The sequence below is a fragment of the Tachypleus tridentatus genome, chromosome 7 (genome assembly GCF_004210375.1).
Source record: "Tachypleus tridentatus isolate NWPU-2018 chromosome 7, ASM421037v1, whole genome shotgun sequence".
Lineage (NCBI taxonomy): Eukaryota > Metazoa > Arthropoda > Merostomata > Xiphosura > Limulidae > Tachypleus > Tachypleus tridentatus.
The window spans coordinates 124,572,179-124,600,063 of NC_134831.1; the positions used below are offsets into that span (position 1 = coordinate 124,572,179).

General features: G+C 31.3%; 1 protein-coding gene across 1 annotated transcript; it reads right to left on the bottom strand.

Annotated features, from left to right (window-relative positions):
- On the bottom strand, positions 1–27,885 carry LOC143256525 (type 1 phosphatidylinositol 4,5-bisphosphate 4-phosphatase-like). Its single transcript, XM_076513871.1, has 8 exons — positions 27,664–27,885; positions 15,827–15,933; positions 14,578–14,584; positions 12,264–12,359; positions 11,517–11,566; positions 11,046–11,136; positions 10,212–10,266; positions 1–4,383 (listed from the first exon to the last, which is right to left on the bottom strand). Exons 1-8 carry the CDS (start codon positions 27,874–27,876, stop codon positions 4,298–4,300), a joined length of 705 nt encoding a protein of 234 aa, XP_076369986.1. The 5' UTR covers positions 27,877–27,885; the 3' UTR covers positions 1–4,297.

Sequence of the window (27,885 nt, forward strand, 5' to 3'; positions counted from 1 at the left end):
ACTATCTTTATTTAAAACTAACATGTATTTTTATACATAAAGAATAATATCCTCAACCCAAATTTCTGAGTTTGAATGTATTCAATAACATAAATACACTTTATAAAGTGTTCAGTATATATCACTTTTATTTCTTCAGAACACATGCATAATTGTTGAGTATGATCATAGATTTCTTGTTTGATAAAATAAGTCACCAAGTCTATTCATGTACATTTTAGTTGAAGCAAAAAATACAGTATTCCTAATAGAAAAGGAAAGTCATTATTCTTTCTAAATTGTATCCTCTTCATGTTGTTTTTAGTTTGTGTGCTGTAGTTACTGTTAGTTTCTTTCATTTTAATAACATTAGTTTGCCTTTGAAGTACAAAAGATGCTTTAACAGCCCTTTAATGAATATTTATTTTAACTGTACATTGTTTCTCCAAAAGAACAAACAAATATATTTTGCAAAATGTAGTTTTATCATGGAATTTAAATGAACTTGCACAAAAACCTTATTATTAAACACTCATTTAAAGGATATGAAATAAGTTATCCTAAATATTTCTTGGTAATGTTTTCACACTCCTATTAACTGGTCATTTTGATAACATATTCATATTCCTATTAGCTGATTATGGGCAAATTTTAAGCTTTGTGGCAAAAGTAAAAATAGCATATTAAGAACAAAAAAAGAAACAAAGAAAAAATGTTAATGTGATTACAAAGAATGCATATATATGTTTTAAAAAAAATTAATAGTAGAACAAGCAAGATAGTTTATTAAAAGTTCATATACATATATTTATCTCAACAGCCATTGGTATCTTTCAATATATATATAAAATGTTATTCTGTGGTTACTACGAAACATAGCATTCAGCAGAACATGATACAATACACATTTGAGTTCGTTTTTCATACAATATCTTCTAAAAAGTAGCATTTGTATCTTATAATTCTTAACACTACTAAAAATACAACACATTGCTGTAATGTAATGAAAAAAAGTTTTAATTTTATGATCATTAAATACAAATACTCCAGTTTTTCTTACTTTTTCAAATGTGGAATGCTTAGCAATGCAAGTCTAGAACCCATAGGGGAAAATACATCACATTTTTTGAACAAACTTATTTGATATCAGTTGTATATATATTTCAGGAAAGATAATATTGTGGTGTCACATCAATATACCAAGAATTAATATGTTAATGGCAAGCAATTTGAATAAATAAAGAAAAAACTGTATATTTTCCTATGGGTCCAAACTTCTGGGACACCCTGTAAGTAACTGATACTATCCAAAAGGACTATCTTATTATTGCACACTGTTTTTACATCCACATACATTTACACACACATAATAGAATTATTATATATAATACAGAAATCCAATTTTGCTACTCCACCAAAACATTCTATGAAAGAACATGCCTTTAAAAAAATTTTTATTACATATACAGTGATACAACTGCACCAATGGTTGTTTATCATATATTAATTTTACTCTTAACTAAATGTTCTGAAACATTAATAGTAAATTTCATTTTTTCAGTTACTCTAACATCTGTACTGTTGAAAAAGAAAATAACCTACAGTATCAGTATTTGTTATTCCCATTTACAGTTTTAAGGAATATTCTTTCAACCAAGACAACTGAAAAGAATTGTTATATATATAACTCAGTCCTTTTTTCTTTAGCTACGATATTTTTTATTCATTTTTTTAATCCTATCTCCTTCAAGATGCTGCCCTGTTAGTGGCTTAGCAATAAGCTTGAGTGCTTGAAACACAAAATCTGGTTATATTACAGATGGGGCACATTGCAAACAGCTCCATTGTATAATCTTGCACAAACATTGAGACATGTTTATCATCACAATATTGAGTTTTAGTATTATCAAGCTGAAATTGAAAGCCCTAATATCTGATTAAAGTAATTAAATTTATATTTATAAATAGAATAATTATTACTATTGAACATAATGGAATTGAGCTCAGTATCATAATTTTTTATAGATTAATTCAGAAAGGAAACTACTTTTAAGTGAGAATACTTATGTAATTTATATTTTCTACCAAGTACATGATACTTCAATGCATAATATTACCAAGTGTTTTTTTCTATGTATGTTTTATTCCAGTAAAAGAATTGGATTTTTTCTCACAAAACATAAAGGCTACTCTATTTTTTCACTTCTCTGGGCTTCTAAAAGCCATTTGACACATTACACATAACATTCAAGAGTCTGTACAAGAAGAGGTTTAAGTGAATCAATCACAAATCCTTTATACATAAGTGTATTTCAATAATGCTCCTTTAAGAAGGTGAAATGGTAAGTTAAGGTACCTGCATTATAAATAAAGTCAATTAGAAATTGTGGCTCTTTAAAAAAAAAACGTTATTTAATTTGTAATATCCAGTTAATACTTTATTGTAATAACTTAACAAAATATATTTTAACAAGTTAAATAATGCAAGCTACCATACACAAAATGGGGTTTATGCTGTTCATTGCAGCATTTAAGTGCATGGGAGTTCAATTTCAGTACAACAGTTTTTTTTTAATGATATCCTTCATTCTACATAATAGAAATAATATCTGGTAATCATCTGATCATTTAATCACTTACAACATCACTAAGTTATTTTTGTTGTATTTAAATAATGAACAAGATAATCTTACTTGGCTCCTAAACACCAAATAAAAAATTTTAGTACAATCCATCAAAAAAATATTCAGTCACTGGATGTCTGCATCGTATTTCAATTCCCCTGACATGTAGTTGGAAAGCAATTCAATCATTAGCCTTGTGATGATAACTACGAATGACTTTGACCAGTGTTATTTAATGGGCATGTCATTAAGCTATGTTAAAGTCTAGGAATTGTCCGATAAATGCTTTACACTAATAAAGACTAAACATTTGACAATTACACACTTAAAATATATATCAAATTTTTCATATAGTCTTAACTTTTATTCTGCTTTGATAACGAAGTTTAAAGATCCATACTGATTTTTTTTATGTATTAAAACATAATACAAGCACAGAAGAAGAATCCACACAAAAAATATCAATGTGTAAATGCTTCTGAAACCCAACACATTGTAACTACAGAAACAATGGTAACATTGTTTAATTTATTGTAAAAACTTGTATTACTTAGTTTAAATGTGAAAACATTAGTTCTGACAAAAAAAAACATTATAATGCACATTTTGGGTCTTTTCAATGTTTCCGCTATATAGGTAATAAATGCATTTTGATTATTTAATTTTTGCATAATACACAGTTAAAAAAATGTTGGCAAAAAAAGTTAGAAATTATAATAATTTGCCTTGACAATAAGTTCCAAGCATAATTTCAGATACTGAAGTCGCAAATATTTGAAACATATTTAAAGCAACATACGTGTTACACTTCTTTTCAGTAAAACAGAGGAAATCTGCAAAATTCTGAATATGCTTAAGCTATATAGACAATTTAATAAATCTATTACATTTTTTAAAGAATCAAGCAAATTTATGTGAATGTATATATTTTATGTTGCCTAGAAGTGAACTGTTATGCATGCATGTTTCATGACTGAATAACCTTTATGAACTTCATATATATATATATATATATATATATATATATATATATATATACTGAAAATTTTTTCAAAATTGTGCCACACTAAACATTTTATTAAGGTTTCAATGTCAATTTCTTTTATTATGTGTACGTGAAACCAATTAAATACTTTTCTACATCTTGAATACATCAGGAACTTAACATCATACATTTCTTTAACTGCACTAATGGCTTATAATCTCAACCACACAGCAAAAATTGCCAAAGTAAATTACATCTAAAGCAAGCAAAAAATAAGTCAAAATAAACTAATTATAAGTATCCTATTAATGAAAAATAAGAACACATTTTAAATATCAAAACTACACATATAAACTATTAAATAAAAAAAATCTACATAAAGCAATATTTACACTGGAAAAGGAAGAAAAAAAAATTAAACCTAACTGTATAAATGTTACAGAAATACATTTCTCAGGTTTAAGAATGCAAAAATGTGAGATATTTGTTCAATATACAACTTTATTTGAAAGAGATGGTTGAACACTTAGAATAATTAGTGTTCACACCATCTGGAAAAATATGTCTCTCTAATAAGTATCCCGAAATATTTGTATCTTATAGTTACTCAAAAACAAAGGACACAAATCATAGAAATGAAATAACTGTTCAGTAATGGTGAAACAGCACTTCTCACAGTAGTATCACAAGCATGGTGTCTCACCCTAATTTAGGCAGTACCTTCAACTGTACTTACTCTCATGGTGAAATAGTAAATTGAACGAATAAAGAATACAGCAAAAATCAGAAAACAACCTGAAAAAAAAGATTGTACATATTAAGTCTTCACAAAAGAAATATCATTTTCTTTTGCAATGTTAAATCCTTTTGAAAAATATGTACAAATTATTTACAATGACATTTCCTATGTAGGAAAAAACAATTTCTACATACAAGATATATGTACATAAAAATGTGTTGACTACTGAGTAAGTATTAGTTAACTTCTTATAACTACATTCAATAGAATGATACCACAAATGGAAGGGACAACATCCTGAAATCCTTCATGCACTGCCACGTGCTGATGCAACTGATGTTAACTTTAGTCTAATAGGTGACAAAAAAATCTTCGTTGTGCCAAACTGATCAACACATTCCCTGAAGAAAAACTGGACCAAAAAAAAGTAGCTTTTAAGCTCACTGGACCAAGCATGTAAAGAAAGCTCTTGGGGGATATACCACATTCCATAAAGTGACTCCATACACTAAAGATGCTTTAAAAATTAGCTCTTTCAAAAATTTAAGTGGTTAGAGATAACCCTGAACCTTTTCAACACTGGTTTTTAAGTATGTAACATCAGTGCAATGCTTCCCTTCCTGTTTAGTGATATTCATAATCCATATTGAAATATAATGCATAAACTTTAAATATGTAAAACCACATTTACAAATTTAGTCTGAATGACCAATCATTTTAATTTCAAATCACATGATTCATCATTAAATGACCAATTTGCAAATTTGAGGGCTTGCTATGTTGAATAACTAATTTTTGAGCAGTAACCCCACAGAAACACCTACTATAAGCAGCAAATATATTGATGATGATATCCTTATGGTATTAATGTATAGATATAACCTGGAAAATTTCTTACAGCAAGTTGGTCCTTTTCACTCTCCCATCCAATTCACTTAACATGATTTTCATTCTTCAGTAAAAATTACGTAATAATTACTTTTCTATTCTTATATTTATTAAATAACAATTCTCTATATTACTGAATTTAGATTCTTCTCATACAACACTAAAAAATATGTCCCTCACTGACAGTTTTCAAGACTATGCATTGAAGATGGTTTTTACTATCAGAACTCAAGAAATAACTTTTTCACTAAAAGGGGATACCTCAAATTCCTATTAACCAGTGCTATCTCATTTCAAAATTAGCTAACCAATTTTGTGAATCATCCTTTCAAATCAGCCCCAAGAGATAATAAAGCCCTGTAGTATTTTTGGTACATCAATCTAGGAACAACAAAAGGTCAAGAATGAAATTATAGAGACTTACAAAATACTATAAAGAAGATCCAAAAATAAAAATGATGTTTAACAATCAACTCTTAATATCTTACAAAACTAACATTTGTAACATTTTGGTATATATCGATTTAATACCCAGAATCCACCCAGTACCTGATGTACATACAAACATACAAGGACCAAAGTTCATTATTTGCAGAAGACATTCCATTCCCACCTCCCACTGTCTCACTGACTGTATAAATATGCAAATGTTGTAGGAAGCTACAATGAACAAACTATCACTTTAGGGATAAATCCCTAAACATCTTGGTGACAAAAGAACAACCATTCCAAGCATAAAATGACACTAAAGATTTCTTTGTAGTGGGTTTCAAGTATGTACGTTAGGAAACAACTAAAAGAAAATATTCTGAAAGTAACCCAATTCACATACTAATACTATGACCTGAATCTTTTAAACTAACACTTCTCTTTCCAATAACTATAACACAAATACACATTATTTTATATTATTTATGTTTACTTTATTTTAATTAAGCTATTAATTTTACCAAACATATACTTTACTGTACTGCTGTAATTTACAAGTTCAAAATTACCATTAATTTAAATATCATTTTACCTTATTTTATTCATTAACTATCACAGAACTATTAAGTAATGCAATATCACAAACTTACACATATTTACTAGTGTTTGTGTGTGCACATCTTTCTCTTATATACATAGCTTGTAAAGTTCAACAATGAACTCAAATATTAACTATAGTAGCTTTTTTCTATTTATCAGCAATAATCAACCAGTTTTTTTCTTATGTATCTGTAAATGTGACTGAAAAACTAAATTGCTTTGAGCATTGTTCTTAGAATATAAAACAAAGTATACTTATTCAGTTCTACATTTTTCACTTTTCTCAAACTACTTAGAACAAAATCCATATATTTTCTTGCCACTAAAACTATTAATATTATGAAAAAGTATATTCTGTACATACACAGATGTTTATGTCATTTAAAACAGTTACACATTCATGGTCCCTATAAATTAATGCTTTTTCTTTCTAAAAAAGAATGAAACCAATAGTCTAAACTATGGGAGGAATTTTGTGATGCAAGACATAATACTACTGAATACAAACACTGAGTAATCCTTATTTTTAAAGTTTTGATTTACAACACTCTCACCCATTCATTTTGTTCCAATACATAAAATTAGTAATTCACACCAAATTTTACACATAATGAATATCATTTAAGGATTTCTCAAGATATTTAAAATTTTACCTTGTAGTTTGCATTATCTGCACATTCCAGAATATTCAAGAACATTCAATATATAATATATTCATGCTGTCACTTTTTGTTTCTGCAATATTCTGTATAATGACAGTAGTTCTTAGAATTTCTGTGAGGGTATATATATGCTTGTTTATTTTTGAATTTCACATGAGAGCTATTTGAGCTAGCAGTCCCTAATTCAGCAGTGTAAGACTAGAGAGAAAGCAGCTAGTCATTACCACCCACTGCCAACTCTTGGGCTACTCTTACCAATAAATAATGGGATTGATAGTCACATTATAATGCCCCCACAGCTGGAAAGGCAAGCATGTTTGATGCAACGGGGATTCGAACCCTTAGATTGCGAGTTGAACACCTCTACCACCTGGTCATGCCGGGCCAAGGGTATATATGCACTTAACTAGATTCTCTTCAGTATTATTTCAGCTGACACTATCAGCTTCTCATTGTAAATAGATACTGTGAAGACAGGACTACACTTTGCATGTTTTAGAAGAAATAACTGTACTAACAAGAAGTTACCTTCAAATAAGTTAATATTGCATGTGTTTTTCTATCATCACAAGAAACATTAAAGATAACAAAGCTAATAAAAAATTAAAAAAGAACTGAAAGAGAGTGAGCTACTTTGCAAATAATCTGGATGACCTTTTTGGTATCTCTCATAGAGATGTCCTGAAACTGATCAAGATCCTAGACGGCAAGGACTTTCATTTTGTTCAGAAGAAAAAAAGAATGTTGCAGGTATATAGCACAAGATGAAGTTTTTTTTTAAATGGAATCAAGGGCTCAAAAAAGTAGGGGAAGCACATATTGACAAGAAACAGTGTGCAGAGCAGGAATAGCAAACCCTGAATAAAACTGTCAGTTGTTTTGAATAATTCCAAAGTGATGATGAAGTTGGTGGATACATTTTCAATAACAGTGATGAGGATAGAGGAGCAAAAGGTTCATCACCTTCTAAACTTAAAACAAAGCAAGAAATGACATTTCCAGTTTAGCAGCACCTATGACTGGAACCACGCAGAATAATAGAAAGGTAACATTTCTTCTTACTGCCACAGCCTTGACCATGATGTGTAGAAGCTAATAATCAACTATCCCTCAATCCAAAGATCTCCACATCTCTTCTGTAAAGAAGTTAAGAACCTAAAGGAACAGTTCTAACCAAAAGTCTCATTTGTAATTCACTGAGATGGTAAACTCCTTAATTATCTCACCAGGAAAGAACAAGAGGATTATCTGCTAGTGAAATTTCCTCTTTTGGAAAATGCATTAATTTTTTTACTTTCCAGTGTGTGTGTGTATACATATATTTGTATTATTAATAATTATTGTATAATACACTATTAAATAAATAGCTGATATGATTGTGTGTTTTCTTATAGCAAAGCCACATCGAGCTATCTGCTGAGCCCACCGAGGGAAATCGAACCCCTGATTGTAACGTTGTAAATCCGTAGACATACCACTTCACTAGCGGGTGACACTGATATGATTGAAACTGGCAATACAATAACCTGAATTTTTAAATAAAAGTATTCAAAGTTACTCCAATATTTTACAACTGAGATTGTTGGTTATAGTTTAAAAAAATTTTAAATACGTAGCTGTATGTAATAATTATTTATATATGTTACGAATAAAAGTGATAAATTGGTTGTGTGAATAATGTAACAGATGAATATATTTTATGTCACTGTAAGAATTGGTTGTTTGATTTCATATGTATAAACACTGGCTTAGTTGTTTAAATAAAAAGTATCAAAAAAAAGTATTTGAAAGAGGAGTAAACCAACTCCCAGGTGTTTCAAAGTTAGTTTTAGCACTGCAAAGGGTCAAACTTCTGTAGTATACTCAATGAGAGTGTGAGGAATCACTGATTGTATAAAGTTTATTTTAACATAATGGCAAGCAGCAATGGTCACAGAAATGGAGTATGTGAGCTGTTATAACAAACAGTAAATGAGAATCTTCTTCATTTGACATGCCAGTACCATATCTTGGAACTTATCTTGGCACATGTTTTTAAAGACTGTATGGGGCTTTCCTTTCATCCAGATTCTGTTCAAGCAATCCTGAGAATACACTGGCCACTCATGTTTTGAAACTGCAGCTGGTCATGATGAAGTAGTAAAAACCATAAAGAAGGATAAGGACAATGTCATTAAGTTTGCTACAATAAAACTTTAGATCAACCAATCTAGAGAACTTCCTTGATGACATCCCTCCTTATGGAGTGTGAATTATAATACCTGGAGCACTGCATCAAGCATAATGGATATTTTTTATGACAACATGTGCTATCAAAATCTGAATGTTTATAGGACAGTTCAAGCTCAATGACTGCACAAAAACACAGAACTTCATGACATCTTATGGTATAGTTCACTGCTCCTTTAAATAATCTTAACATCCTCCAATGTTGTGTTAATTATAAGGAGGTAAGTTCTGCTCTTTCAAAATTGGTCTGTCAAAAATACATTGGCCATCTATGGTATCTCAATGAAGAACTCATTGGTTTAGATTCTTTTGTCTAGCTGCATTTAGAGAGACAAAGCAAGTAATGGTAAAGGCAATAAATGAGAAAGAAAGCATGGATGAACCTTCAAAGTAAATCCAGTTAATTATCAAGAAGTCTAAGAGGATACAAAAGACTTCAGGTGCCTTAAAATTTCATGTGGGTTTTTGGAATATGGCCTGAGTCAAGAGAACTCAACAGACACACTACACACTGTTCAACATGTGAATGTGATAAATGACAATACTAAAAGGGATGGGTAGTCTTTGCTGAGAGATATAATGCAATCATAACAAAGAAAGAAAAACAGAAAAAAATTCCTCTTTCAAATTCTACAGAATCATAGAATATGCTTTTTTAGCAGCAAAAAGGAAACAATAACAGTGCAAAAGTGACTAACCATACCAATATCATATAATTACACTTTTGTTACATATCACGTAGCACATAAAGCACCAAGTTATTGCAGTCCAGAACTTCAGTCTCATTAAGCAACCTCTAAACACAGTCCAAAAAGAGATAAAGTTTAATGTTTTTTTTTTGTACTTTGGAAAACAATTAGGAGATAAGAGCTTTAAAATTGTTAACCTGAAATTCTAAAAGCAAACAAGGACCACCTAGTGTACATGTAGTTAAAAATGACGAAATTATGCTGAAAGACTGAGTTTACACTTAATTTGTTAAAGATAACTGTTAATACTATGTTTAAGATATGTTCTTGCTCAGTCTTTGTTACATAAAAACTTAACCTGCATTTTTTAACAAAAACTTCACTTACCAATATACAAAACATACATTCCTCCAGACTTCTGAGCTACCTTGTAAGTTCCAATCTTTGTATTAAAAAAAAAGTTATTTTTGAAATTTATTTCCCAAATATTCATATTAAAAAAAATATTAGGAAGTAAACCATATTTCATCATGGATATAAAAAATGAAACAAATAATCAACATCAATACAAAAAAAACTACAAGTCACTGGAAGTTACTGGCAGGAAAAAGAAAAAAAAAAAATTCATGTTTCATACCATTAGTAAATACAGTCAACTGATATATGAATTTACCAAAATTGTTGTATCTTTGATTCCATAATTTTAATATACTACCATATGTACCATTTACTATATGAACAACAAGCTAATGAAAAAAAAAGACTTAACCGATTATAATAATGTAGTTTTCCCCATTAATAAAAGAAATGATTCTTTGTAAACATGAAACACAAGGTAATATATATTGATTAATGTATTATCTCTGTGTGTGCACATAAAAAAATTGAATCTAAAAATTATACTGTAAGATGAAAACAAGTATTTGTATTCTTGATATGAAATTAATCTTACACTCAAATTTACTCAGTAAAGACTTCATAAATTCAAAGAGAAATTTTAGTAAAAATACTTTAATACAATATCTCATTTTTTGTGTACAAGAAACTTGAACTATGTAACAAAAGTTTGCCAAATTGCATGAAAGTACATACATTTACTACTTTCAAAGTTATAGTATTTATATTTTCATGATTACAAAGGAATTCCAAGGTGAGTTTAATAAACTACATTTGGACTTAGAAAGTTAATATATAACAAACAAAAACTTTACAGTTGCTTACCGTTACTCCCAATGATATAGTCAAAAACATCATTGCTAATAACAGACATATAAAGCCTCGTCTGCGAGCAAATTCTGAACCAGCAGTTGAACTGCACAAATACACAAGAGATGTGATAATCAATATGAGCTAGAGCATACTTTTTATTTAAATGATTTTATTGCCTTGAAATGTATAAATGTTTACAAAAAGTACAATTACTTAAAGACTGTCTGAAACCTCCAAATAATTAGATATATATTTTGAAATAAACCCTGAACAATTAATTAATACACGTCCGGGCAATATTAAAGTGATACAATTTTTACTATTTCACTCAAGACTTAATATTAAATTTTTAAGAATATATATTTGCTACATTTATATAAAATATTGCTATATTTTCTACAATTTACTGTTGAGTCTTGAGTCCTGCAGAACTCGGAGTTAAAATTACATTTCTTTTAAAAATAGCTTACAATGCATACTCACACTTTTCTGCAATGAGGACAACGTGCCAAAGCATTGTTCAAGGTGTTGAACTATGAAACAAAGATTGTAACCAATTAATTACGTAATAACCATTTAAACAAGTTCAAAATGTGAATGTAAATACAATAACAGGTCATACTTTGTAGGTGCTGTACTAAAAAATGGTCATTGCAAAATTGTATGAACAAAGAAGAAAGTGCACGAGAAATATTAAAATCATAATTACATATATCAGTTACTACTGCATAATTACCTTTAACTACCTCTATAATAAAAGTCAGTAAATATTCTACAAACAGTTATGTTACCTTGAGATACTCTACATATAATTTGCTAAGGTAAATAAGTGATATCCCATTACATTATTATACAACAATGTGAATATTCAAAATCTTGTTTGTTTTTTTCATCAGATCACTTCATCACATATTGACTAAAGTTACTTTCTTCCAAAACACTATATTTTTATCCAATACGGAAAACATCAAATAGATAAATAATGCAGTTAAAAAATTAATGATGAAGACTGGAATAAGACATTTCAGAGAAATTTTCTTCAAGTCTGGTTTTCTCTTAGATAACTATTTAAATTGAAAACATTTCAACAAATATCAAAGTCACAACAAAAACTGAACACAAAAGAAGTTCTTTTAACTTTGTGTATACAAAACTTATACCGAATTTTAGTGTGAAGATTGTAATCAATACAGTGCTTCATATATTTCACAAAAATGTTAATATTTATACCAAAAAAATCCTCTGGCAATGTCCACACGCTATTCGACACATTCCAGGAACATGAGATGAAGGTGGGGTGACTGGACTCTGAGCCAGATTGATAATCTTTTTTACTGATAAAATAAGAGTAAAATGAAAAACTAATTTTAAAATATCACTTCAGCATTCCAAGTTCAAAGTTCTCTCAAATTTTTTATTAAGTTTATAAAAGATTAAGAAAGTTACTATTTTGATATTATTACTAGAGCAACCCATTTGAATTAATATTAAAAGGTTTGCCTCTTTTGAAAAGCTTTTCTTGCCTCATGATTATGTTACAAATTTTCCTTTTCACTTTTTCATTCTTGAAAAAGTGAAAAGAAAAATAATAAAATATAATTCTTAAAAAAAAAAAGAAACCACTGTTTAGGACTATGGCATCTTTTATGAATGTTCAAATGCACTTTTCTAAAACTAAGGCCTAAAGAAAAAAAATCCCAATCAAGTAGTTCATTTTGTACATTTATATTTGTTTAATACTTGCAGATCAGCCAAGACATTCTAATGCAAGCAATAATGGGTGAAGCAAATCACTAGTACTTATGTCCTGCAAGTTATATTATTTCTTTAAATGTTACTTTCATGAACAGTATTAGTTCAACTGTTTCCTGTACCTATCTAATCAATATTTACTATCATTACATATTTCTATTTTAATAATTATTACTGGGATTACATGAAAAAATATTCCTGATAGCAAGGGTACCCAACTTAGGAAATAATTATAAGGATTTGGGTAAGACAGTGTAAATGGAATTATACATGGGAAATGAAAATTAATGTGGAAAAACATAATACTATATATGATAAGATTCAAAGAGGAGTTACTATAAAACTGATTGACTGATAATGGAAAATTGGTATTAAAAAGAAAGACCAATGAGAAGGGTTCTGATACACATAAGCATGTGTGTGTGTGTGTGTGTGTGTGTGTGTGTGTGTGTGTGTGTATAACCATTGGTATAGTAATCCTGCTGAAAGGAAGATAAATTTCACTGCTGAATACATTGCTTTTGTTTACACAAGAAGCAGAGTAATGTTTGCCTATTAGCTCTAGAAATAATATATAATAAAATTTTAGACAATTTTAATTTGTGGTAGAACTAGAGTAAACCATAATTTTTTTATATCTGTATGTGGATAGTGTTCTACCTGCTTTATTGTAAAATCCTATTGACTAAATGTTAAAAACCAAAAAACACATGAACAAATATATAAGAAGAACTTAGATGCAATATGCCATATCCATGTAGCTATTCACTAGACATTTGAGATATCAATGGCATCATATTGATAGATATGTAGCACTAACTAAAAAGGCTTATAGACAAAATGTTTTTCAAAAAATTAAATTTGTAAAAGTGGAAATAAAATTTAATTTTTAAGATTTTATATATTAAATTTGTAATGGTTTTTACTTCATAAACAGACCACTTTTGATGTTATGGCAATTTATGCAAAATATGCAAAAATATGTGGTTTGTCAAAATGCAGTGGTGCACATTATGTTACCAGTGTTTGAATTTACCAATTTTAACCATATGTAAGATTCTATTGTCAACTTTGCAAATGTTTCCTTATAAACCACATCATGCCAAAGCAATAAAGAAGAGTATTTATTTGGCATTGAACCACTGGGCAAAATTGGAAATCAATGACCAATAGCTTGCTCATATCTTAACATGTTGGCTCCCACACACGACCCACCAGTGTGTCATGATAGTCTTCCAGTAAGACCCACTGGCGAATTGTGCTCTATTTTCTTTTTAAAGGGCCATTTATTAGATGGGACAATGGCTACATATACACTCTTTGTAAAAAAAAAGTAACTGAAAAATGACTAGTAGGACCCTGGAAACTATTGGCAAAACAGGCTTGAAAGACAACATATTAAAGGAGTGTTGAAGCATACTTCACCTTTCTGAAAGTATCAGCATGTGCAACTTATTATCTGGTTGAAAAGTAACCTAGATAAAACATTTCTTACATATCTTCATGATGCAAATAACAGTGTGAAGTGGTTTTACAACTGTGACAATATAAGAACATTTAAAAAAAACCATCAGTAAATGGATGACAAACCTGTACAATTAATACTTCACAATAGTTCACAAAGGTCACAACCAGTGTAATCCCCACACTGCATAAATCAAATGTGAAGGACACTATAGTTTTTTATGCATGGCAGTGTCCCTCTGATTAAACCATCTTGTGGGAGAATTTTTAAGGCAATCATTCAATATGCATCAACTGTGAAATTTGCACCCTGTAATATCCTTAACACCCTTGTGCTATTTTTCTATACCATACCATTTGTAAGCTATAACATGCCAAACTGTGAACCTTTAATAATATTTACACCTGTCTATTCTATTTCAGTTTATCTTCTGGGTCAGGAATGATCTGATGAAATAATAATAATGATAGGTACATTTCATTTTACTTTCAGACAACACACAAAGAATATAACACAAAATGATCCAAGTTTCATGGTTTACCTCATAAAACAGACCTTTTAAAAACAATTATATATTGTGATTTTATTAACTTCCAAACAATACTCTATGTTGTGTCTACAAAACAGTGTTCAGTAAAAATACTATGATAAATATATATATGGGTCATCAGTGCATTTCATCTCACTTTCTTAATTGTTGGATAAAAGCAAAGTCCTAAAAATTATACATTTCTTTTGTATGTGTTGAGACAAGGATAGGTCAAGTAGTTTTTTCTAGCATTTCTTCCACTGGACAAAGTTTTTCAAACATTGCACATCCCTAATTAATTCAGATCAAACAAAAGCCAATCCAACAAAGAACTGATACAGATTTAGGACTAACCTAAATCTCCTAAGCTGGCTGAATCTGCAACATATTATTGAGATTATAATTAAAAATATTAATAACAAGGGTACCCAAATGATGAAAGAATACATTGTAATCATAGGAAAATGTTAAAAACAGTATACTGAATTAGTACATTTATTATTAAGTTTTCATTCTAAACAGTGTAGTTTATTTATCTTGATTAGAAGTTAAAATTAATTCAAGCATGTCCAAACAGCAACTAAACAATTCAAGTTGTACTTCACTAGTTTACACTAAAACTTACTCCATTAGTTATGTTTAAGAATACATTCCTGTGTTTTTATGTGAAATTGCTAATACAAACAGCTTTATTGCAAACTGTGTGACTTGCATTACAAATTTCTTTCAAATTAGATAATTCACACCCATTTGATCAAATAAACCACATAGTTGAAGGTGTTTGAAACACATTTTTGTTACTTCCTTCTTAAGATATCAGTCCAATAAAAGCAAAATTGATCTAAAATATGGAAATGTTAAAAAAGAAAATGTATATATATTGGCTATAAAAGTTTCTTATATCAAAAGTTAAACTAGGTAATTAATCTATCTTTTTCTTATTTTTTCATATATGTACATACACACATACATGACATTTCAACTTTATTTGTACATGCAGCTTAACTTATTCCTGAATAATCCATAACCTCTTCATAATATACATACCAATTTTGTCGAGGGCACGCAATTCTCTGGGAAGTAGCTTTACATATCAACAAACAGTTACAAGGACACCGCACATACTTCTTTCCTGGTGGAGCATTCTTAATTGGCTGAAATTATTGAATTTAAGCATGATAAATATTTTATTATAAAACTTTTTGTCAACTTTTATTATCTTGTTGTTTGACAATTACTTTGTTTTTGTTTTGATATCTTACTGGGCTTGATGTTTTGTGTTGTTTTTTTGTTATTTTTTAGGATGGTGAAGTGAACATTGATGGCTTTAATGGCCTTTTGACAACCTAACACTTGTAACTTTGAAATATGTTTTTACTTTACAGGTATTTATTTTTGTCAAACTATCAAACCCTATATTTACATCTTATTGCTTTTAATTTCCCTGACATAAAATGTATTTAATGTACTTACAACACACTGCAAACCAACAGAAACCACACATCAAAAAATTATTTACTGCAGTAATGGCACTGTGAGCCATATTGTAACTCTAGTAATAATTCTCTACATTTCAAATAAATCATGCACCTTTTACTGACTAGGTAACTTTAGTATTTTACTACATGAAGTAGCATTTGACCATCATCTCAGAAAAGAAAAAATGTGTGGATGTTTTATACATTACAGTTGGGTACTTTAATTGATTAATCAACATAATTACTTATAAGCACTAATTGCATTAATTAGTACCTCATAAGCTAATTGATTCACTGAAATTGTTGTTACAAAAATATTCAACCAATAAAAAAATAGGGATTCCAATTATTTATTGAATTTGATTATTACAAATAATCAAAATCAGGGGTAGAAATATTCTAAATTTTCAGCAGGACACATGTCCTGCTAGACAGTAAAACTTGCTGGATAGTTGAAATTTTAGCAGGACACCTCAAAATTGTCACTGGACATTACCGAAAACAAGAAATCAAGTAGAGACAATTATTATATAAAACAATCATTTTTATTTATGGCACTGAAACATTATTTCAAAACAAGTGGCAACAAGACTTGTATCCATTAAAAATGACACATCAATCAAACTGGTAGACTTAGTCATCCAGCACTAAGACATCAGCTGATGTAGACTCAGCATCTCTCTTGTTTCTACATGTGCAAGTTCCATGTGGACTCGCAAATCGTCTGGATTTTTTACTGTCCTTCCACCAGGATTCTTCAGACTCGCACAGTAATTCTGTGCTTGAAAGATCACGGGTTTTATTCTTAGCTAATTTTATTGTCATCAAGTCATTAAGAGAATCATTTACTAGTTTGGACTGCCAGTCATTCTTAATAACTGCCATCTGGGAAAATCAATATTCTGGTTCAGCAGATGACATGGAAATCACCTGCATGACATATCAAGGCCAACACTGTTGATCCAGGGAAAGGTTTACTGTCCTCAACAGTAATTTGACTTAACATGTGGGCCCACAATCCACTTGCACTACTAGCCAGGGACTCATCTGATTTGGCAAATCTTGTGGCTTTGAGCAGTGTCTTGTGTAAGTCAGCTTGGCAAATATCAGCTGCAATGTTGAAACCCTTAGGTTCTAGCAGAGCACCAAAGTGGTCCAATAGTGTCTGGAGTTCATTATGGCCATAAGATAACAATGCTTCCTTGCTTTTCGGCCAGTTGCTTGGTTCAAAAATTTGAAAGGCACCAATAAAATCCTTATCAAATTCTTCAAATCTCTCATTCAGATATGTGACAATATTACTTATGAAGATGGAAGTTTCTTTATCCATCGATTGAGCAACTGTCTCTTTTGTGGCACTTTTTGAGCCTCTGACCCTTGTCTGACCACTAATAGCAATCACTTTTCCTCTATGTAACCACTTGCCAGTTTGTTCACATGTTGTGAGCTCTTTAACAATTTTCTGGGATCTCTCAACCTGATTCAGATTGCCTGGCTTCTCTTTGCAAACAGTGAGTTTGTCAGAAACAATGATCACAGTAGCAGAACTGTCTTGCATTTTAAGACTAAGAGATGTCAAAACATGCAGAACTGCTAAGAGTATGTCCATGTACAGGATGAATTTAAGGCTTGTCAAAGTACTGTACAATCCTACAGCTTTCTGTCCACGTTTCCCTTTGTCATGCAGCTTTACTTGATACAAATGCTCTGCTAAAGCTAGCCAGTTATGATGAAACTGATTCCAGAGTGCGTTCTTTGTAGGCCTCCCACTGGGTTCCTGTCCCTTTTGTTGGCTTTCTAACAACAATATTGTTGGCTTTACCAGCTTCTTTGAAGCCAGCCCAGTTTTGTGGCGAATTGTCATAAAACTTCCATAGGTTTTCTAAAAAAGTTTGGATACTATCAAGTTAAAGGATGTCCTTGATGGTCTTTTTAATTGCAAGTTCCAATCTGTGACTAACACAGTGGATCCCTATCAAATAAGATTTTTACACCTTCAATCTGTTGACAAGTCCTTTATTTGTGCCAATATTAACAGCTTCCCCATCAGCTGTCAGACATACAATTGATTCAAGCCAGTCAGGAAACTTGCCATATATGGACAGTGCTGCAAGTACAAAAAAATTAGTACTCAATATTAGTTATATTCCGTAAAAAAAAAAGTAAATTTGTACTTTGTAAAATTCAATTGCTCCATTATTTATTACGCTAGTTGTGCTAGGTTAAGCTCCAATTCTTTGAGTGGTTAATACATGGTTCTTCTTGGTTTAAATCAATTGAAAAATGCTTGAGTTTTCACTGATGTATATTAATAATGGAATGAATATGTAAACCTGAATTAAAACACAAATGTACATGAAATATTGTCCATTTTAATTTTTCTTAATTAGGAATTCAGGATGAATCCAGAAAATTCTCATCCCAGGTAATTAAGAAACCTATACCTCAACTAAGTGTCTGTAGAAAGTGTTCAGAATTAACCTTCTCAACTGACTGCAGACACAGGAAGTGGGTTACTGGGTAACAGTCACTGTCCAGGTATCTTACATAGACTATCTCCTGCTCAATGTTGGCAGTGTCTGTTGAGCCGTCAGTTATAATGCCAAAGAATAATGAGGTGTGCAGACGAGATTTGACATTAATTCTAATTGTTTCTGCAATATTCTTCGTAAAGATAACTGCTTGTTTGTCATTGGCATAATGTTCTGTTAAGTTCATACCAAAGTTGTGCTCCTGCAGCAACAGAAGCTCTTGAAAATCACTGAATGGTTTGGCATTCAAAGCCATATAAAGGGCAGTCCTGAACAGTACAAGCAAACAATCTTTCTCAGTCTGGTCAAGTTTGCTCAATTCTTTCATCATGGGAGTTAAATCAGGTGTTTCTTTTGCTGTCTTAGCTTGACAACTTAGACTGTGGGTGTGACTGTTTTCATTCTCCTTAACAGCATTTCCTCCCAGGTTGGAAGATCCTGTTATGAAGGTGTTCTTCTGCCTTCCACTACTTTGGTCATATTCCTGACAAATTGAGCAAATCATCAGTCCGGTAGCATTATTATACTCCAGCCATGGTCGGCCTCTCTTCCATTTATCCTGGAAACAATGAGTAGGCTTAGTGCCAGTACTAGTGGTCACAGTTTTTGCTTTAACACTTGGGCTTGGGTAAACAAGCTTGGGGTTTTTCACTCAGGGTTCCATAGTGTTGTCTTCTGATTCATTAGTTTTGCTCGTGAAGCCAAACTGAAATAGATCGTGAGACTTTCCCGTTTTTTACTATCAGACGCCATGGTCAGATCGCCATGAATGTTTTGCAGTCACGTGACTATCCAGGACAGCACGGATAAAGCGACCTAAAAAGTATATTTTGTGAGAGTTCAAGACAGTGTTTTTTTTTAATTTGATTTTTTTTTGTCTTAAATTAAATCTTAAATTTTGCATGTTATTTTCCACTCATTATAGAATATATTTTTAAGCAAAATCTTTGAGCTGTGCATACACAGCTTTTGCCTGGTTTATTTTTGAGGGGACAATGTATGTGTCCAATATGTTAGGAATATGACCACCGGTCACAATGTCCGGTGATAGATGGGAAAGTGCCGGTCAAACTTGATTTTTTAACGGACACGTCTGGGTTTAAATAGAAAATTTCGATCCCTGAAAATATTGGCATTATATATGTTGTGATGTACAATTTACATAGCATGGGCTCATGATTTGGGGAAAGGGGGGGGGGAGTCTCAATCTCAGTTCTCACTGCCAATAAACTTGCTCACCTCATCTTTTTCATTGCAAAGCTATCAAAGGTAGTTGTCACCAATGCTAAACTGCTGGCCAGTAAAACAACTGGCTAGCAGCACCCTCTACCAGATCTGGCTAATGAGATAAAAACCCTATAACTCAAGCACCTTTGGAAAGTGGACCATTCTTCTTCAGAGGTAAACTGGGAGTGGTGCTGTAATCAAACGAGTCATACATATACAATTTTCCAGGAAATGCTAATTTATTTTTACTGTTTCTCTAAACACTCCTTTCACTTTCTTATTTCTAAGTTAGTCAAATGCCTCAGAAAGGAAGTGGATAGTAGACAAGTACTACAGGAGAATCGATAGCGGTAAGACAAAGGCAGAAAACTGGGTTTTGGACAAATAAACAGGACGAACATGGCTTACCCTTCATAGAGGCAAAGTAATTCCAACTGTTTAGGACCAAGGAATGGAAATTCAGCATGATAGTAGGCTAAATCAAACTGATCCAAAGCCTGTAGAGAAGGAAGAATACTAGTAGACCCACACATCCAAGATACAAAAATATCTAGGAAAGACGGGAACACAAAATACTGAGAGGAGGGAGTATCTTGTAGCAATGAAGGAAGAAAATTGGAAAAACTTATAAAACAGAACACCTGAAAAATGATGTTCAAAAAAGCTGTATTAGGCCCAGCTGATTCTGCAGTACAGGCAGAGGAAGACAGTAAAATAAGGTAGAAGAAACAAACTGTCAAATTCCTTGTCTTCCTGAACTTTTGCATGTTCAGAAAGAAATTGAACAACATCAGGAGAAGGTTGACTCATATAATGATCAATCTCTTGTAAAAGCGAGAACAGACAACTCATAGTTGATTTCCCCCACCTGTTTCCTGTGCACGTATGCTGGTAGATGGTATTACCTCTGAAATGGTAACTTGGACTTCAGGATTCATCATTAAAGATGAGTAACCAAACATAGCAATTTAAAACTAAATAAATGAAAAAAACTAGGAAAAATTTATCCTTATATTTGAAAACTTTGAAAAATGAAAATAATTCCACTTCAGAAAAAATTACAAATCAGGTCAATCAACATTAATTTTTTTTTAATTTATTAATTTAAAAAAAGAAACAATTGAAAAGCACAATGAAAAACATCTTTGACACAAACACTGGCAAACAAAAAGTGATAGTTTGGTAGAATCAAATATAGATAGTCAGATGCATCACACTCCTATTGGTGGACAATTGTAGTATTATGATTTACATCTGAAATGCATTTGAACCACATTCATTATGAGATATGACAGAGTTCAAAGCTTGTGCCTTGCAAAAATGCTTAGAGGGCAGCACTGAATGAGAACAGCTACATCTGTTAGTGAAGGTTTAACAAAATGTTAATATTTTGTGTGCCCCCTTTTGCTCTAATAACTACAGAGTCTTTCTGACACTGTTGCAACATGCGTGTCCTTTGGGATTTTACTCTAAGTGTCTCTAACACACTACCATAAAGTGTCTTTTGATGCAACTTTAGATTTGTCAAATTTTTGATCTATCAAATCCCAGAACTACTCAACTAGGTTCTGATTGGGGCCATTGCATCATTTGAATGATTCCAGCATTTTTTCTTATTCAAGTAATTTCTGCACAAGTTGGATGAGTGTTTAGTAGCACAATCCTTTACCAATAATATGCAAACCACTAGATATACAATGATGGATCAGTACCTGATGGTACATGTGCTGGTCTGTTATTCCATCTCTTTTGCAAATATCTCCTGTGACCTCAAAGAAAAATGCCACCAAACCATCACACTGCCTCCCAATGCTTTATGGCAGGTACTATACAAGGAGGTAAGTATCTTTGACATTTTCTTACACTAGATGTACAATCTATGCTTTGAATCAAATGTCAATCTATACTCATTCCTCCATAACACTGTTTTCCAATCTTCAAAAGTCCAGTTTTGTTCTTTTTTTTGCAATTTTCAGTCTCTTAACAATATTTGGAGATCAAAGGAAAGATTTTATTTAAGGTTTTATTCAACTGTCACACAGCCAAATATTCCTTTCTTGTCAAGTCTTTTATGACATTGTAAATCTGGATACTTTTCTATCATTTGGTACATAACTATATACATTATGTTTAAGTTCAGTGGCAGTCTTCCTTCTATCCCAAAGGCTGCATAAATGAAGATACTTAACATCAATATTGAATTAAGGCATTCTACTTTTTCCTTTCCTATTTTCAAATTTACTTGTCTTCGTCTGAAGATCTAGGGTGTACTTAATGCTGTTTGGGAAGCATTTCAAGTCTATATAACTTGACCAATTTGCCAGAAAGTCCAACCAGCATCACATACAGCTGTATGTAAACTTTCTGCTCTCCTGATAATTCTCTGTTTTTGGACTGTGACATGACAAAACTTCACAAGTGTTTTTTTTTTTTTTTTAACTAAGGTTCATTTTTGTAGTGATATTAAATTGATTTATTTTAGCATATACTGGTACTGTATAACAATGTTTTGGGACATCTTGGCTGTTCCATACTCTAACCTCAAATAAAAAAAAACTTAAAACTAGCCCTTATCTTTTATATACTTATCAAGCATTTTATTAAACTCATAAATATACTGCTTCCACAAGCTCTGAAGGCAACACATTCCAAAGGTCAACCACCCTGTTAGAAAAATAATACTATCCTTGTCAAAGATGACTCTTACTCTGTAAAATTTATACTTGTTCCCTAATCCTACTATTCTCTCTATAAGATCTCCCCTAACTCTTCTTTTTATATTGCAAAGAAACTTTTGTCATCAAAATCAATCATGTTTCAGTTACTCCCAATTACATCAAAGCCCTCCATTCCTACCAAGTCATTTATTTCTTACACTTCAGCATTATAATAGGAACAATCCTTATGACAAACCTATCCTTATGACTACATACTTCAGCATTATAATAGGAACAATTAAGCCTATCCTTATGACTATGTCTATTTTCATTTTCTATGCTGAACTTTTTTCTGCTTCTTATTCTTATTGTATTTAATTAATGCTGGCCCTCACCACTGGCTAGTCCTAGTTTAAACTTTCTTTCACACCAGTTAACAGCCTTAGTAAATAAGACGATTCTTACCCTATTTAAATGTAAACCTTCCATTCCTAAAAGCTGCTTTCTTCCACTGAAATGATCCTATTAGTCCAACCAGTCTATCTGCTTATTCTTGCATACTAACCTAAACATACCATTTAGCCCAAGTTACATACTTCTAACTTCATCCCCACATTTAATTCTGGGTAGTATCCACAACAAAATTAAGTTATGGCCTTTTTATTTAAATATCTTTATCAACCCCTTGTATTTATTAATTAATTTCTCTGACATACCTTTCCCTATATCATTAGCACCTACATGCACCATTAAAATTGCATCTCTGCAAGTCCCCTTTATTATATTTCCTGCTTTGTCAGTTATATCCTGTGGCTCTGGGTAGCATAATCAGATTCTTTTCTCCCTATTTACCTCACAGTCTACCTTATCCACACGTTCTGTCAAGAAATAACCCATAACTTGTAACTTCCTTATTCACATCTTTCTCTGAATCTTTTGTTTTCTTACCATCCAGTAGTTCCTCATCTGCAGAAGCCAAGGGTTGTTTGTTTGTTTTTGGATTTTGCTCAAAGCTACATGAAAGTTATCTGCACTAATCATCCACAACTTAGCAGCATGAGACTAGAAGGAAGGCAGTCAGTCATCATCACCCACTGCAAGCTCTTGAGCTGTTCTTTTACCAATGAATGACCATCCCTTTATAATACCCCCACAGCTGAAAGGACAAACATGTTTGGTGAGACAGGAATTTAAACCAGTGACCCTCAGATTACAAGTCGGGCATCCTAACCACTTGGCCATGCCAGGTCCACCAAAGACTAAAACTTGTTGCTCAACAGAATAGCTTCATTATAACTAACTTCACTACCTTTTGTCTAATAGTACTCTTTCTAACTTACTGAAAGTCATTGTTAGCTGATGCACGTGCTTAAATTTCTCCTGAAATCCTGCTAAATCTTTGCTAGTTTCTTTATAGAGTTAAGACACTGCATGGTGTACCAAGACAGTTATTTCAGGCCCTAAATTTAACCAGTATGTTCATTCAAGCAAAATCTTTATGATATGTCCTTGGCTTGGTGCAAGTATGTGGGAATTCTAAAGAATGTTAAGTGTTCTCATCTTGGCTCATTCAGTTGTCAACAGGGATCAGTAAAGCATTACCACAATGTTGTAATTTACATTTTCTAATAGCATAGAAGAATTTGCTTCTTGAAATGGAAAGAATACTAAAATACTCCTTTGTCCTAACACTTGCATATTACTGTATATCTACTGGATTAATGTGCAGCATGCAAACAGCATAACCTTAGTTATTTAACATCACTTTTGAAACGTTTGCCCCTCACCCCCAAAACTGCTTCTATTATCAACATGAAATAATTTTTTCTCAATATGCCTTCATCTGCTGAAACTTTGATTTCTGCTCATCACAATATGATATTTATGAGCAAGAAATTAAAATTGCATTCATAATAATACAATTACCCACACTTTTTTTTTTTTTTATGAGCAGTAAGCTTTATGTTCAGTTGATTGGATGAGAGACAATCACAGTGAAAGATAACATGTAAATTAACTCTTCCAATTCATTTTTATACAACAGTGGGGAAAAAAACCCATAATATTTGCATTTTACATGCCACTTCCAATTACTGAAGATATAAAAATTTCTATTTATATGCATTAACATAATTCTGTAACATGTTATCCTCAACTCCTGAAAGAAGATACATATGACTTTATAGTAAAAGGTGTTCTCAACTGAAGCCAAAATTGAAAAGTGCTGTAAACAAATAATGTTGTACTGATTATTACAATGTCATCTCCCCTGCATACCTTTCATTTTAGAAACTATTCAGATCAAGCCCTTACAAGAAACTGTAAGGTGTCCTTTGTATTACAGCTGCAGCTTCACTGTTCAATTCAATTTAGTTGAATAACCATATATGAAAGTGACCAAGAGTAACTATAGCCATGCTCTTACTGCATTTGTTTTTTCAGAATATTTCAAAATATTTTTTTCTCAGGCACAATGAAATTTCAAACAATGGAAAAGTTAGATTATTACGTCACCATTCGATAACATAAGAATGCTTCCAACATCATTTGAAAATGTATCAATTGTAAATGGTAAGCAGTCTGAGCACTTGAATTAGTATAACCGCTAATAGTTTTTTTTCAGTTACTCTATTTCTAACTTCCCAATTTATTTACATTTTGGAAACTAAGTTGTTTTTTTATATAATTTCCTTCTTTCACATACATATCACAAGTTCTTTTTATAGTGCACCAAAATCAATTGCTCTGTTAATCAAAACTGTCAGGTTCTACACTTAGTTAACTAGTTGGTTTTCCAACTAACACTTTAGATTCAATGTTGTTGTTTTTCAGTATCTATCAAGTTGGCAGGTTTTCCTTTTCTATGAAGAAACTGTTTACATAATTTTACTCATTCCTCTCTTCTTGATGACAAGAAACCCACTTGAAATAGAAATGTATCTTGGAATGGCTGATAAGAGTATTAATACTGTTATTCTCTGCTTATCAGTAAGTGTTAATACCCATACCAGCTGTTCTAAGATACATTTTTATTCCTCTTATTTTGATACCAACTGCTCACAATGAAGATCCAAGCAATGTAATTTTATAATTATCTGAGAAGACAATTGGAGCTCTATTCAATAACATTACCCATACTACAACATTGAAGATTTTCTTATAACTACCATATCAAGACATACAGTAGTGTATTACAATCTAAAAAAACAACCTGCAGGACATATTGTACAGTATTAACAGATGTAAGAGTTTATATTCATTTTCCACCATCTTTAGTTCAAACAGTGGTAGTCCAAACTATCATACATTTTCAGTGGATGTGCTATATTGGATGCTTACTTCATTTACCAAATTGTAAGGCAATCCATTAAGAAACAATTGAGATATCCCCAATTTAAATTTTCTTTCTCTTTCATTTTGCATCAAAAGTACACAAACTTTATTTTATGGAAAAAAACAACAAATTTTATAGATTTGTTTTTTTCAAACTTGGTACACTAATATATCTTTGCAGCATACAATTTGAAGTCACATTTAGTCTTGTATAACACATTACAAGTCTCATATAAACCAAAGTTATACAACAAAAAACACTCAAATTGAAAAAAAATTTTAGCACACATACACAAAAGATCACACAAGTTATCGTTCTGATATTTTCACTCCAGCTTCACCCAAAAGTGAACAATTTAGTTTTTATCATTTGGATTAAAGATTGCCAATTTCAAGCAGCAAAACTGTATGGTGAAAGGACATGCAAATACATAGGTATTGGTTAGGACACGCAAACAAATTTAGCAGCTTCTAGCTCAAGGTTTCAAAAGATAAATGGGATTTACAGTTATTATTCACTGCTAATTTTTAAAGATAAATTTACTAAATTTTATAAAATTATCTTAATTAAAGAATCTTTACTGTTACTTGACATTACTTGAGCAATTGGCATACAAAATGATGCTTGATCCATTTGTACTGATTGCATGGGGACAAATTACAAGAAACTGTTAATATAAATTCCATGGTATTAGAATAAAGAAAGCTAGCTATTAACACTGTTTTAGAGGAAAACTACCAATATATATTTTAAATAATCTAGTTGGTTATGTAAAGATCTGTTTAAATAATACAGATGCAATTCTAAAGTTAATGCTAGTTACTTTAGAGTTTCCCTTTCTTATTTTGTGTGGTGTGAATTGACAAGAAGTCATGGTAGCTAATCAGAAACATCTTAGGTGTGAAAAATAAGAGCAGTCAAGAAAGGATTCAGTTTTCGATTTAAAGGAATAAAATCAAAACTGGTGACCATATTTGGAGCTACACTTGTAACACTGATAAATATTTTACAACAAATATCCATTCATTAATTAGCCAGGTTTTACTTTTTGTTCAACTTTGAGCATGATGGTGGGTGAAATAAAATAATAAAGAATGAATATTTGCTATGAAATTTTTATCAATGCTATAAGTGTGGTTTGGTCATCAATTTTAATATAATTCCTTTAAGTCACATGCTGAATCCTTTTTTGGTCGCACGTTTTTCTGTACCTCAAATGTTTTCGATTAGATTTTCTAATACCATTTCTAATTAGCTTGATATATTTTTTAAAACAGTCCACTTTGTGACAGTAAAATTACACACATACATACAAAGTAAAAAACTGATTACAGTATCACAAACTAATTCCTAAGTTGGGAGAAACTGCTCCAAAAACAAATAAGCAAAAACTGATTCAAAGCATGTCTTATGAGTGATAAATATTTTATGTATAACCTATATGTATGTAAAGTTTTATTGGTTTAATTCTGGCATTCATATACTTTATTCCACTGACAAAATACTTTTATACCCTTAGTAATATTTTTAAGAGAATATTTCAAATAAAATTCTTTAACTGTATGGTTGTCAAATGTGCTGCTTTTTAGAAACATGTATTATACAATTGCATAAATGTTTAAAGATCCTGAAAAAACAAAAAAACATTTATACTTACTGTAGCCTCATTGCAGTTGTTACACTTGACTACATGTTGTTCTTTTTTTCCACTTATGTCAATCATAGATTTGCACACTCTGCAGGTCACCATGGGCACCCCACTCTGAGGAGAAGGAGTGTAGGGTGGAGGCAGCTCATCTGGTCCAATTGGTGAGATTGTAACTTGAGTTGCACCTGAAATGTTGATTACTATACAAGTATCCATAAACATATGCAAAAT